General features: G+C 36.8%; 1 protein-coding gene across 2 annotated transcripts in view; it reads left to right on the plus strand.

Annotated features, from left to right (window-relative positions):
- Window positions 1-14,422, plus strand: part of TSPAN18 (tetraspanin 18) — a 183,092-nt gene that overhangs the window by 139,108 nt on the left and 29,562 nt on the right. For both annotated transcript variants that reach the window (XM_032226439.1, XM_032226449.1), the window contains exons 4-6: window positions 5,163-5,240; window positions 10,178-10,270; window positions 12,175-12,369. In XM_032226439.1, coding sequence (XP_032082330.1) covers window positions 10,208-10,270; window positions 12,175-12,369 — 258 coding nt within the window. In that variant the 5' untranslated portion in view covers window positions 5,163-5,240; window positions 10,178-10,207. The remainder of the gene's footprint in view (window positions 1-5,162; window positions 5,241-10,177; window positions 10,271-12,174; window positions 12,370-14,422) is intronic.

The raw sequence follows: 14,422 nt of genomic DNA on the forward strand, positions 1-14,422 counted from the left end.
TGGGTTTTGTAGAATGGGAGAAGTGCCACCTTGCTTCTATCAGAGAAGTGTACAGGTAGTCCTTAACCTATGACCACAATGAGCCCAAAATTTATGTTGTTAAGTGAGAAGGTTGAGTTTTGCCACATATTATGATGTTTTTGGGCATGTTTGTTAAGTGAATCACTGAAGTTGTTAAATTAGTAACATGGATGTTAAGTGAATCTGGCTTCCCAATTGTGTTTCCTTACTGAAAGTCACAAAAAGTGATCACCTGACTCCTGGACACGTCAAATGTCATAAATATGTACCAGCTTCCAAGCATCCCAATGTAAATCACATGACCATGAGGATGTGAAAAGTGTGAAAAATGATGTGTGAAAAATCATAAGTCACTATTTTCAGTGCCGTTGTAACTTTGAATGGTCACTAAACAAACCGTTGTAAATCAAGAACTATCTGTACTATACCACTCCTACCCAATGTCATCAAATGATATTTACAGTATAATTTTTTTCTAATGGTACGCTACTTCCTACCTCTGGGTAACTTCTCAAAGTTTCTTCTCACTGAAGTAAATATTTCAAAATGTGGTGAATTACGAAAAAGCAAACTTTCTCCTTCACATAAGCCTCTGAGAACTAGTAGCAGCATAATTATATGCACTTGCAGGCCTTTGCACAGCAGGGGCAGGAATGCTCTCAGACTTCATTTCCCTAATGATAGGTTTACGTAAAGGCATTACATCTTTGCAGAAAAATGTAAACTTTAAAGTGGCAGCTACTTCTGTGCTTGTGGTGCAAGGCATTTGCAGTAAGTGAAAGCAGATTAATAGCTCAAGTTTAGAAATAAACCATGTTGGGTTTTTCTGGTTAGAATACATTGGATTGCAGCCTAAATCAATTAAATGTAACATAGTGGCTGGAATTCTGTAAAAAAAAGGGGGGGGCAAGGGAACTGCATCAGGCAGGTTAAAAAATGGAAGAAGATACAGGATGAGCAAAAAAAAATGGAAGAAGATGCAGGAGGAGCAAAAACAAAACAAAACCCCACAATACTACACATATCACATATGCACATATTTCCTTTAAAAGTCCTTTCAACATTCAGTGAAGATTACAAGACTATACCAAAACATTTTTCAGTCTTTCTCTCTCCTGCCTACATGCCATTTTATTTATAAAGTGTCGTAACATGCATAGTTTGTTAGCATGGATCTCTAACTCTCATTTATCCAAATTAAGTTTTTTTTTTTGTTAGTTTCCATTTTAAAATTAGTGCATCATTAAATGATCCAAAATCTTTATTTTCAGTATGACAAGCTAAGCACCATTATCTCTGCTGGAGCTTTTACATGTATTTTAACAAGTAGAAATATTTGCAATCATTACGTCATAATCTACATCCTGGCTGTTGTGTTTGCAACTTCTCTTGCACTAGAAGATGTTTTCATGTTTAATATTCCTATATTATGATGTGTTTTTAAAAATCTGATTGTGCAGCTGCGCAATTGCCCAGCTATTATTTCTTTCCATCAGTGCCATTTGTTTCCAGCAGTACATAGGGACAAATTTTCTACTTCAGTAAGCTTACATCCTTACTACTTTGGGCTATTTAAAAATAGTTTTAAACTAGAGCTGACTTAAAAGCAAAATCATTTAAGAATAACCCAGCTGCAAAAGGGCCAGGACAATCTTTGTCTTACATTTTGTTTTTCATGTTGGACAACTCAAGGTCATTCTGATATTCAAATGCAGAGAGATTCCTTTCCAATTGTTGTTCTCCTACAGCTGGTATTCAGATTTCTCCCAATCAGAGAGAACAACTTGACTACTTTCTCTTTGTGATTCATGCACTTATATACCTCAATCGTGTTCTTCCTCACTTACTTTTTTTTACCAAGCTGGAGGCTCCCAAACATAATAGGGTTTTCTCATATGAAGGTGTTTGAAGCCCATTGGTTATTGTAGTTCCTTTTCCAAGCTTTATTATATCTTTCTAAGTGTGGCCACTAGAAATATATACATTATTCCAGTTGTGGAAACATTCTATATTTGTATTATAATTTCCTAAGGTGCCCTACCATAAATTTGTCTTTTTGTAGCTCTATAATTATTATCTTCATTGTGCTATCCACCCTGACCGTTTTTCTGGTTAATTAGAGACGATTCCCAACCGTATATTTGTGAAGATAATGATCTTTGCCACAATGTGGATCACTTGCACTTACTTAAATTGAACCATATTTAGTTGATCATGCACTTAGTATAAAAAGATTCTTCTAGAGCTCTTCACAGTCAGTTTTTTTTAACCACCATGAATAATTTGAAATCATCCTCAAATCCAGGAATTCAGTGTTTAATTAAGTTGGATGATTAATGAACATGATACAAGCACAATTTAAAAAACCCTGATTTTTGGAGGATTTCATTACCTGTATCCTGTTGTTGAGAAAATTGCCCAAGTACTTCAAGTAAGCATAGAACCCTAAAGTAATACGGTTTTCAGTCACTTAAAGGAAACAGAATGTTAAAGCTTATATATTAAAAAATCTTGAACATAAATACTTGGATGTTTATTCCCTAATGAAATAGGATTACAAACAGCCTTAATACATTGCTTATTTCCAATTTTATAAATGTATAACTACTGAATCCTAGTAACCATGGAAGCAGTATGGTAAATTAAGTAGGATAAAGGTAAAAATGTTGTAATAAAGCATATATAGTATGATCATTTTGACTGTGACATTTTAAATTGTTTGCTATTTATGTTGAAGGTGTTGAAATCTGATGATTCATATGATACAATGTATTCATATCATTCATTTAAATGAATGCATTTTCAAAGTCTTAAGTAGTTTGCATAACAGAGATTTTCTGAGAGATTTACCATTATTATTGTAGTATGGTGGTATTATGAGACATGGTGGTGCAGTGGTGAGAATGCAGTACAGACAGTTCTTGACGTACAACCACAATTGAACCCAATAATGTTTGTTAAGTGAATTTTGCCCCATTTTTCAACCTTTCTTGCCACAGTTGTTAGGTGAATCATTGCAGTTGGTAAGTTAGCAACATGGTTTTTATCAACCTGGCTTCTCCATTGACTTTGCTTGTCAGAAAGTCGCAAAAGGGGAACACATGACCTGGGACACTGCAACCATCATAAATGCGAGTCAGTTGTCAAGCATCTAAATTTTGATCACATGACCAAGGGGATGCTGCAATGCTTGTAAATGTGAAAAACAGTCATAAGTCACTTTTGTCACTGTATTACTGCTGTAAGTCAAGGACTACCTGTATTATAGACAAACACTGCCCACAGCCAGGAGTTCAATCATGCCTGGTTCAAAATTGACTCGGCCTTCCATCCTACTGAGGTTGATTAAATGAAGACCCAGATTGTTGAGGGCAATATGAGTGGTGGGTTCCCCGCCCCGTTGCTACTGGTACACTGCACAAAGGGCTGGGCGTCCTGTTCGTGCATGTGCGCTGTGCACACATGCACACTTCACCACCCCTGTGACACCGAGCTGCTTGTCAGGTTGCGCAGGCGCCGCATGCTGTACGTGTGTGCGCAATTGGCCAGTTGCTTTAAAAATGGGTATGGAATGTGAGTGGCGGGTGGGCCAAATGAGTCACCCTATCGGTATGGTGGCAGCTGCTCCCAGCTACTACCAGTATGCAATGTTCCCTCTAATTTTTTTCATTGTATGCAGAAAAGTATAGTGTTTGAGCGGCACATTTTCATGCCTGAGCACCTGAATTTTTTTAGCCATAATTGCCATCACAGCAGATGTTGGGGAGGGGGGCAAGAAGGAAAAGGGTCCCCTCCCTCTCCCTCAGACCCCCAGGAAGGAAGGAAGGAAAGGAAGGGGGAGAGAAAGGAAAGGAAACAGGAAAGAAGAAAAGGAAAGGAAAAAGAAAAGAAAAGGAAATGGAAAAGAAGAAAGGAAAGGAAAAGAGAAAGGAAAGGAAAAAGGAAAGGGAATGGAAAAGAAGGAAAGGAAAGGAAATGGAAAAGAAGGAAAGGAGAAGGAAAGGGAAATGGAAAGAAAAAAGGAAAGGAAATGGAAAAGAACAAAAGGAAAAAGGAAAGGAGAAAGGAAAGGAAAAGAGAAAGGAAAGGAAAAGAGAAAGGAAAGGAAAGGAAAAATAAAAGTAAAAGTAAAGGAAGATAGAAGGACAGAAAGGGAAAGAAAAGAGTGGAAAAGATTGGTACTGCTCAAAAATCAAGTCTCAAGATCCCATGGATCCCTTTGGCTCAGGCAGTCCAATTCCACGCTGGTTCCATATCCCCAAAGCAAAGGGATCGCAGAAAGACTGCCCAGTCCAAAACGGGGCTTCAGACGACGCAATGCCTGAGAAACCCTGGATGTGCAGAGAAACGCAGTGAATCATGTTTTCCCAGGAACCGATGAAGCCCCATAGGATCAATGGGAATTCTGTCTTCTGCAGCGTCATTGGTGTCCGGGCAGTCTTCCTTGATTTCACCAATCACCAGATTGAGGAAAGAGTTCGGTGCAGAGAGTGAAGGGAGGGAGGGGGGATATTTTCAGTCACATTTAAAGAAACACTGCGCTGCAGTTTGAAATTTCTGCTCTGTGTTTTCTTGTTATGTGCGCGCCCGCGCAGGCACGCAGCTTAGAGGGGACATTGCCGATACGGCTGTACCAGGCCGTACTGGCTGGAACCCACCACTGAGCAATATGATGACATTATAAACTGCTCAGATAGTTCTGTATAGTACTATTGAGTGGTATATAAGTCTAAGTGCTGTTGCTATTGCTATTAGTTTCTCTCACAGCTATTCTGAAGTAGCTTACTACAAATCTATTCAGAAGGAATTGAGTTGAAAAAACAGTAACTCACCCAAAAGTGCTGAAAGATTCTATAGTTGATTAGAACTAACTTAACATTTAATATTTGTTATCAGTTTATGATAAAGTTTGAGATACATGGTCTGTAAACTTGTGAATCACTTCAAAGGTTGATGAGCCAGGTTATAAGGGATTGGATGTTTTGATGAGTGCTAAGAACTTTTCATTACTGCTAATGTACATCAAATTAAGTATGCAATTAGATTGAGTATATTCATTGGGTTTATCTAATAAGGGTTTATCTAATAAGATTGTGCTTTACTGATTTGTACATTAATTGGGCATCTTCTTTTTCTTATAGGATAAGCCTGGCCAGTAAAAGGTACATGGGACATATGTACTATTAGAGATTATCGTAGACATTCCAAGAGCTGCATCAGTAAGTCTTTAAAATTATTTTTCTCTGCATTTTAAAGAAAGAAAACTTCATTAGTTTCTTTCCTGAAATTTGTAAATAGGCAAATATTGACAACATTTATGATCTTGTGAAAACATGATACTTAAGGCTATGTATATATGCAATAGTTTAACATGCATAAAATCTATAAGAGATGTAAAAGCTGCCATTTAGGACATCAAGTCAAACCCACTGCTCAGGGCAGGGCAACCTGCAAAAGGCTACTCCGTCCACCTAAAGACATTTGTTGAAATGAAGTTCATCACCTCCCTTGATAATTGGTTCCACTGTCATAATCTTTTTTTTAACAAATACAAACTTTTTAATAGCATTCAACTGGAATTTGGCTTTCTCTAGTGTAAAACCATTGTCCTATATCTTAAGTTATGGACAACAGGTGGCCCCTTTGACCTTCTGAGTGATATCCTCCTCCGTTTTTTTATTCTCAATAATTATCATACCCTCATTGGTTCCTTATAACTTTGCAGTGTCCTGCCCATCCTCAGTGTCAGTTTTACCTATTCCAGTTTCTCAGAATCTGTGCTTAAAAATATGCTTCTTAGACTTAATGTTTGTGATGCCATCCAACCAACCATCACTTTTTATAAGGTGGATACTATTCTTCTATAGATGCAACTTAAAACTGCAGCTTTTAGCAACTTTTTTTAGCAGCTGCTAATAATACTTTTTCAACTCACATTTATTTTTAATGAACTACAAGTTCATGAAGCTTTTCTCACATGTTGTTATCTAATTTAGCAAAGCTCTACTTTGCATTTGATTCTTTATCTCTAAATAAATAATTTATCTCCATTAAATTTCACTCTGTTTCAGTCCACTTTTCTAACTTTTCAGTTCAGTTTTGAATTTGCTTTGTATTTTTAAATGTATTAACTTTCTATATATCTTCATTTAAACATTAATAAAAATATTAAAACATACAAGCTCATTACCAAAGTCTGCAGCACCCTATTTGTTACACCACTCCAGTTTTATAAGGAAGTACTGATGAACATTGTTTATGTATGATTTCCAAGCCAGGAATGTCATAAGATACCTTATTAAATATTTTGCTGAGCTCAAGTTATATTATGCCCATAGTCCTTATAAGATACTAAGGAAGTTATTGATTAAAAATACTGACAAGATGTTTTATAAATCCATGCTACTGATAATCACTATATTCTTTTTTTAAATGCTTATGTCTTAATCTTTGTATGCTTGATTATTGTTAATAGAGACTGTATTATTGAGTTATGTCTTTAAAGAATATGATGTGTAGCCCCCAAAAAATATCCCCAAGTAAATTATGGAAAATTCAATACACAATTTTCACTTTAAATACAAAGAACCAGGCTCAAATCACCATATTTTGGATGCATTATGCAAAGGCATAGTTGAGCAAACCATAATGCTGAGGAACATGGAAAGAAAGAATAGAATTGTTTGATAATGAGATGGGCAGCATATAAATTTAATAAAGAGAATGCCTAGCCACAAAGTGGATAAATTAGATTACAGTTATATTGCGTATGTCATTGGATGACCCGAATATTGGGGACAAATTATCCTGAAAAAGGTTTAGCTATATGATAGCTAAGAATTGACACCAACTTGAAGGCACAGGCTCAATCAATCAATGTGATTAAAAATTACAGTAAAATATGGTTCTAAAATTCTGTTTTTATTTTGTCATTGTGGGGTACTGAGTGTAGATTAATGAGAAAAAGATGAATTTCAACACCTGTAGAACCAGGCTGCAGCATAACAAAATTGACAAAAGTGTAGGGGGTCTGAATACTTTCTGAATGCACTGTATCTCACCAGCATAAATGAAAAGATATTCTTATAAGCTCTATAGGAAGAGGTTTTTTGGGACCTAGGAAGCGTGCCTCGCTATATTGAAAAAAATCAATATAGCTCCCAGGCTGGTGTTTAAAATGGCATTGAAAGCATGGCTGCTCCCTCAGGCCTTGGGGAGGGTGATGCTAAGCCCATATACAATTTTATTTGATTAAAGAAAACATTCCTGCGGGCACAAATGATCTTTATTTTATTGTTTGCTTGTTTTTAACATTGTAAACCAGAGAGGATTGTGGAATTGAGTGTTCTCTAAATTGAATGAATATAATGACTGAACAAGAAAAGCCTCCAAATAAAAATATGTTTGTTTATTTATTGATAATCAAATTTATATGGCTACCCATCTCACCAAAGGTGACTCTGGATAGCACACAAGAGCTAAAAGAGCCAATATAAAACAAATTTTAAATCTAAAACGCCACACTGATAATTATCATAAAAATGCTAACTGTAGGTGAAGGAAGGATAAAAATGTATCCCTCAGCAATGAACCCATTTAGAGAAGTTTCTGGTTCTTTGTGAGCTCCAGGCCTGGCAGCATAATCAGGCCTTGAGGGTCTTTCAGAATATCAAAAGGAATTTTTAATGAAAAAAAAATGCAGCCAGCCCAGTTTCAAAGTTGGCGTTTCACCACATTTATAAAAGAAAATATCCACTTAATGAAGAAAACATTGAGGTTTCAACTGTAAAATATGTTTTACACTCATTATTCTTAAAAAAAATGCTTACTACTCCTTAAGATCTTATCATCTGAGGGCTCAAACCTCCCTTTTAAAACCTGGGAATGTGAAAGAATTTAGCGACATCTGTCTCCATCCCATTCTTTGTCTTCCTTTAAAAATGATCGCATATATGAAGAAGAACTCTTTCTGGCACCCTCTTGACTTCCATAAAAAGTGACCTTTTGAATATTTACCATGGTCTTTTTTCCTCCTTCATTCCCCGTTGGGGAAGCATTTCCGTAAGGCATCTCTGAATACAGTATGAAAATCCTCTTGAGGCAGAGGAGAGATAATCAGCTCTGTTTCTTTGCTTTGTGCAGAGAGTAATCAAATGTGTAGAATCACTTTCATTTTGACTCCCTGCTGTTTTCCTTCCCGTTTTCTGGACATCTAGTTGACCCGCTCACTGTCTTTTTCATACGGGCAGGCAGTGTGATTGGTGGAACTGGGTCATGTATCTGCCTCTGGCTATCACCATCATGCCTTTTCCTTCAGAGGGAGCATTTCGGCTTGCTTAGGGACTCGTGAAAAGCTTAAGCAAAGCAGATCAGTTTCCATGGTCACACCGGAAAGAGCTATGGTGTTAGAATACAGCAATTCCAAATTCTTTTGAGTAGGAAAAACAGTGGTAACAGAGGAGAAGGATTTATTTCCTGGTATCTGCAATCCCATAGATAATTTCTGTGTTTACCCAAATGTCTTTTTAAAGCAGAATTCTGCAATTAAAAGAAAGTGGTAAGCCATTGTTTAGTGCAGTGAGCATTTTTTTTAACCAAGCACAGATATTAGGGGTTATAGGTTATTGTATTTAACATGTGTTATTTAACAACCCAGCTTTCTAATGTCAGAATTCTGACCAATGCCCTAATAAAAGCAGGAGCCTCAAGCCAGATTTCAAGAAAAATCCAGTTATTAGGCACACCATCTTGGCACTGACCTAGTGAAGCCTGCTCTGCTGCCACTCAGTTCATGCCTTGCCTCTGACCCTGTTTTCCCCTCCCCCCAAGGTGTGTCATCAGTCACATTTTCAACAAAGCAATTTTGAGATCACAGAAGTCACTCCCTCCAGCTGTTACTGGTTTCTGTGGAGATGACCTTGATTTTGGCCAGCTAGGAAGTGCATTGTGTTGATTGAGGTGCAAATTTCTCGATTCAGCCGCAAGGCTCAATTCCCCATCCCCCTGCCTATGGCAACTCAGAAGCAAGTTAGGGAAGCTTTACGAGTTGACACTTCCTGACCCAATCATTTTTTCTCTTTCTCTGGAAGAGAATATCACAACGGAAATGTACATTTGTATGTCTGTACTTCTTTACACAAGAATCTTCAAGCATGGTTCCTATAGCTTTTTATGGTATAACTATGATAGAAACAGAGATAGGCAGGTAATTATAGTATTTAAGAACCGGAGTAGAAACCAATTTAAGGATCAGAGAGACTGTGAATTCTTGTTCTAGCTTAAATGCAGAGTCAGCTGTGTAACTCTGGACCAGTCACACTCTCTCAGCCCAAGGAAAAAGGCAATGGTGAGCATTTCCAAAATCTTGCCAAGAAAACCGAAGAGACTTCTCTAGCTAGTCACCAGAAGTTGGTACTGATTTGAACGCATCCCCTGTCCCAAAGAAAGCAAGGAAGGGTATAGTTGGGAAAATGTCCTCAAAATCCCACTTGTAGGCATCAAGAGTCTAGGCATCAATTGTTCTTTTGTCTTATGTCCAAGCAATCTTTTTTTAATCTTAAAGGGTTTAGAAGAAAAGAAAAAAATTGGAAACCTGCCTTTTAAACTTGGTAATTGCATCTGTTGTTTTTTTGTTTTTTTTAGAAAATATATATACCTAACTTTGGACCATTAATTAAAACTGTAACATTTCAATGAGGAGAATTTATAAAGAGTACTGGCAATTCACTAGATTCACTTGCCTATCTTATTTGAATAATTCCAGGTGGTTTTTTAAAATTATATATACACTAGGATGTGTTCATTATACATACACTAGGGTGCTCATTTATTATAATGCATACAAGGTGTTGAGACCTTTAGAGTGAGGTCACAAGGCTAATTCACAAAAGGAGGCAACTTTGGTTGTTGTGTTTTGAACAAGATGGTAAATTGTTTAGCACTTTCTCATTAACTTTTCCTTCCAATCCTGATGCATCAGGGAGAATACAGGTTGGGAACTGTAGATGTTCATTATTACCTATTAACCTGGTATATTCTACCTCATTCAAATATGATCCATTCTTTCTATATAATGAATTCCCCAAGGCTTTAAGAAGTAGATGAGAACCGCATATAGGAAATGAAAGAGTTGTAAAGAGCTGCACTTGTTTTTCAGAATCAATTGGACTGCCTAGCCTGCACAAACATGGAGGGGGATTGTTTGAGCTGCATGAAATATCTGATGTTTGTCTTCAATTTCTTCATATTTGTAAGTTTTCTTTGATTTATCACATGAGGTCTTTTTCATATGTCTCCTCAGGAGTTGGCTATACTTTGGTAGAAGTATTACAGGTGCAGAAGACACCTTTACATTTCATAGGTAGCAACATTTAAAACAAGCAATTTGCTTTTTATCAGAAGCAGCCAGGACATTTTTACAACACTTTGAAGTTTGAAATTACTGATGAGACAGAGGCTGCCCTTGAATGGATGGCCCATGGATGAACTATAGTTGTGAGATACTACAATTCTAGAGCTGGTGTTAAGTGTTTCCAGTCACTTGGGTACCTTGGCAACTTATGATTTTATGAAGGCACGGAATATGATTGTATAAGTGTCTTTTTGCTCAACTTCCATTACAGATAAAAACCATTAAAACTTGACATTTTAAGAGACCTCATATGAGTGAGAAGCCTCCATTTATAGATTGTATTCTGATGTTTCAGTTTTCCTTGAATGCCAGAACATTTTCATTATTTTGTTTCTAATTGTTAATGCTTATCTTGCTATACTGTTTTTTTTTTCTTTTGCCTTATAAACGTGAAAGTGGGGAATGTAAACCACCTTGGACTTGAATGGAGTATAAGCCCATGTAGGTAGGTGGGTAGGTAAATAGACAGGTACTGAGCCAGTTTAGTGTAGTGATTAAGACAACCGGCTAGAAACCAGGAGACTAGGAGTTTTAGTCCTGCGTTAGGAACAAAACCAATTGAAAGACCTTGGGCCACTCCATGTCAGTCCTAAGAAGCAGGCAATGACAAATCACTTCCAAAAATGCTTACCAGGAAAACTTTAAATGTCCTGGCAGTTACTAGGATCAAAGTCATGGAGGGAAGGATGGAGGGAGGGAGGGAGGGAAGCTGTGATGGGCAGTACTAGCCTAAATAGCAACATTGGCATGTTCATTAACATGTTCAAGAACAACAAACTGCCTTCACATGTCATCCAAGCTCTTGGCATGAAATACAGTCACTGTTGAATCCAACTTCTTCTGGCAGTACCTTTGTTTCTGAAAAAGCCATATCAAGATAAAGTATATTACCTATGTATGCAGATAATTCATTGTAGTTGAAGTATTTAGCAAAATATTATCCCACTGAAATCTGGATTCACACATCATTACATTATGCTAATCCTTAATGCAACTTGTTTGATTCTCTTAACTGGTCTAGTGAATCCAGCAAATGATTACCTGAAAGCATGACTGAATCCATCCACTTTGTGACCATAGTTAAATAAAATGATAGCTTATTGCAATGTTTAAACCTTGCTATAGAATCAGGAATATCTAAACAATTAAGAGGGATCTAGCAATCCTACAAAAAAAATATAATAATAATTCCCCAAAAGAAAAGATGAGGAATGAACATATTAAGATTATGATACTAATTCCTTTCCTTAACATTTGCATGTATTGCATTTCCTTTGATGATCTCAGATTAAAGAAATTATGAAATAAGATTTTGTAATGAATAAGTATAATGAATAACTGGAATTCTTAAAAGGGGGACTGCTTTCATTTGTAAATAATCACAATATTAAATCAATTTAAAAATGAAATGTATTCTTGAAATTTTTTTGAAGATGCCTTTTCAGATAAGGCTATCAGTTTGGGTCTACCAAAACTGATGGCCATTACATGTTAACAAATTAGATGTTAACCATTAGATGTTTCTGTAGGAATACATAAAAATAAAATCGTGCTATCTTGCAGTCATCTAGATTTTAGCAGCTCAGATGTGGTGTCTCTATTCTCTGAACATAATAAATTGTACCATAAGGATCTGGCCTGTGTTGCAACAATTACAATTCAAATTTTAACTTGAATTATGCTATCTAGAGGAACCTGTCCAAGAAAATAGATTTAATTTGAATCTTCCCTTTTTATGACAGCTGGGTGGTACCTGTCTCCTGGGAGTTGGAATCTGGGTCATAGCTGATCCCACAGGATTTCGAGAGATCGTGGCTACGAATCCTTTGCTCTTTACTGGAGCATATATCATGGCGGCTATGGGAGCTATGCTCTTCTTATTGGGATTCCTTGGTTGCTGTGGAGCGATCCGTGAGAACAAATGTCTCCTTCTTTTTGTAAGTACAACTAAGTGGATTACTTTTTCCAGTGTACCCACTTGTGTTATTTTGACCTAAGTCCAGAAAATAATGTTATAAATCACTACAATTTATTTTATTTTGAATTTCACATTTCAGAACCACTCATGTCCCTCAGAGAAGGACTCTCTTTTTTGTTACTTTCATTACACCATTTAACTTTAAGGCTTTTTCATCCCAAAGGAAAATAATATAAATTATTTTTCTTTGGGATAAAAAAAGGAATATAAATGGAAAAGTATATGTTGTCATGTGGAATATTTCTGAAGCTTGGTTCAAAATAAATCAGGATTGTTAATTCACAATTTAAACAGTTGCCTTATCCTTGAATGCAGATAAATGAAAACTATGGTTTCTGTAAAATAATTTTAATATCATGCATTTTAATTATTTAATACCATGCATTATATTTAAAATTCATGGAATAATCAACATTTTTTGAATAAATTGTAGAGTTACTTAAAAGTTACTTAACATTAAAGAGCAATTAAACATCTGTGTATTCTCATTTCCACCTTTATTCGCTCATCCTAATTTGTAACTGTACACCAGTATTACTTTTCTTGGAATAAAACTTGTGTTTTATCATCAGCCCTGTAGCTAAAGAATAAAGAAATGCTTTGCCAACTTAGAGATTTGAGGAAGAAAAACTCTCAAGAGGCCATAATTATGCCCCAGACTTCCAGTGTGGCTTAACTCACAAAGGGTTCAATCTTTGTGGGGGGTTGGGTGCATCCATATGTCAACCAACTTGATCAAGAAGATCTGAGTTTCACAATCATATTTAATAAGTAGAGACTTGACATGCTCCAAGAAGTTCTTGGAACATGTCAGAACAAAAAAAGTGTCAAATTGTGCTACAACTATTCCAACATGAAGACATACCCTAACCCTAACCCTAGAGCCAAGGTGGCGCAGTGGTTAAATGCAGCACTGCAGGCTACTGCCAGATCAGCAGGTCAGCGGTTCAAATCTCACCGGCTCAGGGTTGACTCAGCCTTCCATCCTTCCGAGGTGGGTAAAATGAGGACCCAGATTGTTGGGGGCAATATGCTGACTCTCTGTAAACCGCTTAGAGAGGCCTGAAGGCATATGAAGCGGTATATAAGTCTACTGCTATTGCTATTGCTATTGCATATCATTCTTTTTTTCTTTTTAATGTTGATTTGCTCACTTCTTGCAGAAACAAATCATTTGGAGCATTAGATAGCATCCACAAAGATTTTGCCACCATGTCACCAGTTTCCATGTTTTATTTTCTTGTGGCTCAGGCTGAAAGTGATCCAGATTTGGCAACTGGTTCATATTTATGATGGGTTTTGTGTCTCAAGGCCATGTGATCACCTTTTTATGACCATCTGACAAGCAAAGTGAATGGTGAGGCAAGATTCACTTAACAGCTGGGTTACTCCTGGGTTACAACTGCAGTGATTCACTTAAGAACTGTGGCAAGAAAGGTCATAAAATGGGGCAAAACTCACTTAACAAATGTCTCACTTAACAGCATAAATTTTGGGCTCAATTGTGGTCATAAGTTGAGGACTACCTATACTTCTCATTCTTTTGTTTCTTGATGGACTGAGTACTGTGGACAGACATCTGCATACGCAATTCAAGAAAGTGAAAATGGTTGTAGAGATGGGAATGGGATGCAGGATCTTCTGTTGTTTCCTAGTGACAGAAAAACAAGGAGGAGAAACAAGCATCTAGCTTTCTGCAACCTAGAAAGATGACATGTCGAGTCAGATCAGATTAGCCTCTGGTGCTTTCTAAGCAGCTCTCACCATTTGGGATGTGAATAAAAGACGTTTTATGAGTAGTCTTGTTGACAATGCTACATGGATGCTGCATGCCAAGGGAGATAGTCAGAGGACTTCAGATCTCCTCAATTTAGCTTATCACTTGTGGGAATGTGTTCTGCATTTCCTGTCCAATTCAATGGGTGTCAAATTTTAATTTAACTGGCAGGCCAAGGTGGAGCTAAGACACATCATGCCAGGCTTGTTGAAACGTATTGTTTGAGCTAGGCATG

This window comes from Thamnophis elegans, chromosome 1 (assembly GCF_009769535.1).
Source record: "Thamnophis elegans isolate rThaEle1 chromosome 1, rThaEle1.pri, whole genome shotgun sequence".
In the NCBI taxonomy this organism is placed as follows: Eukaryota; Metazoa; Chordata; class Lepidosauria; order Squamata; family Colubridae; genus Thamnophis; species Thamnophis elegans.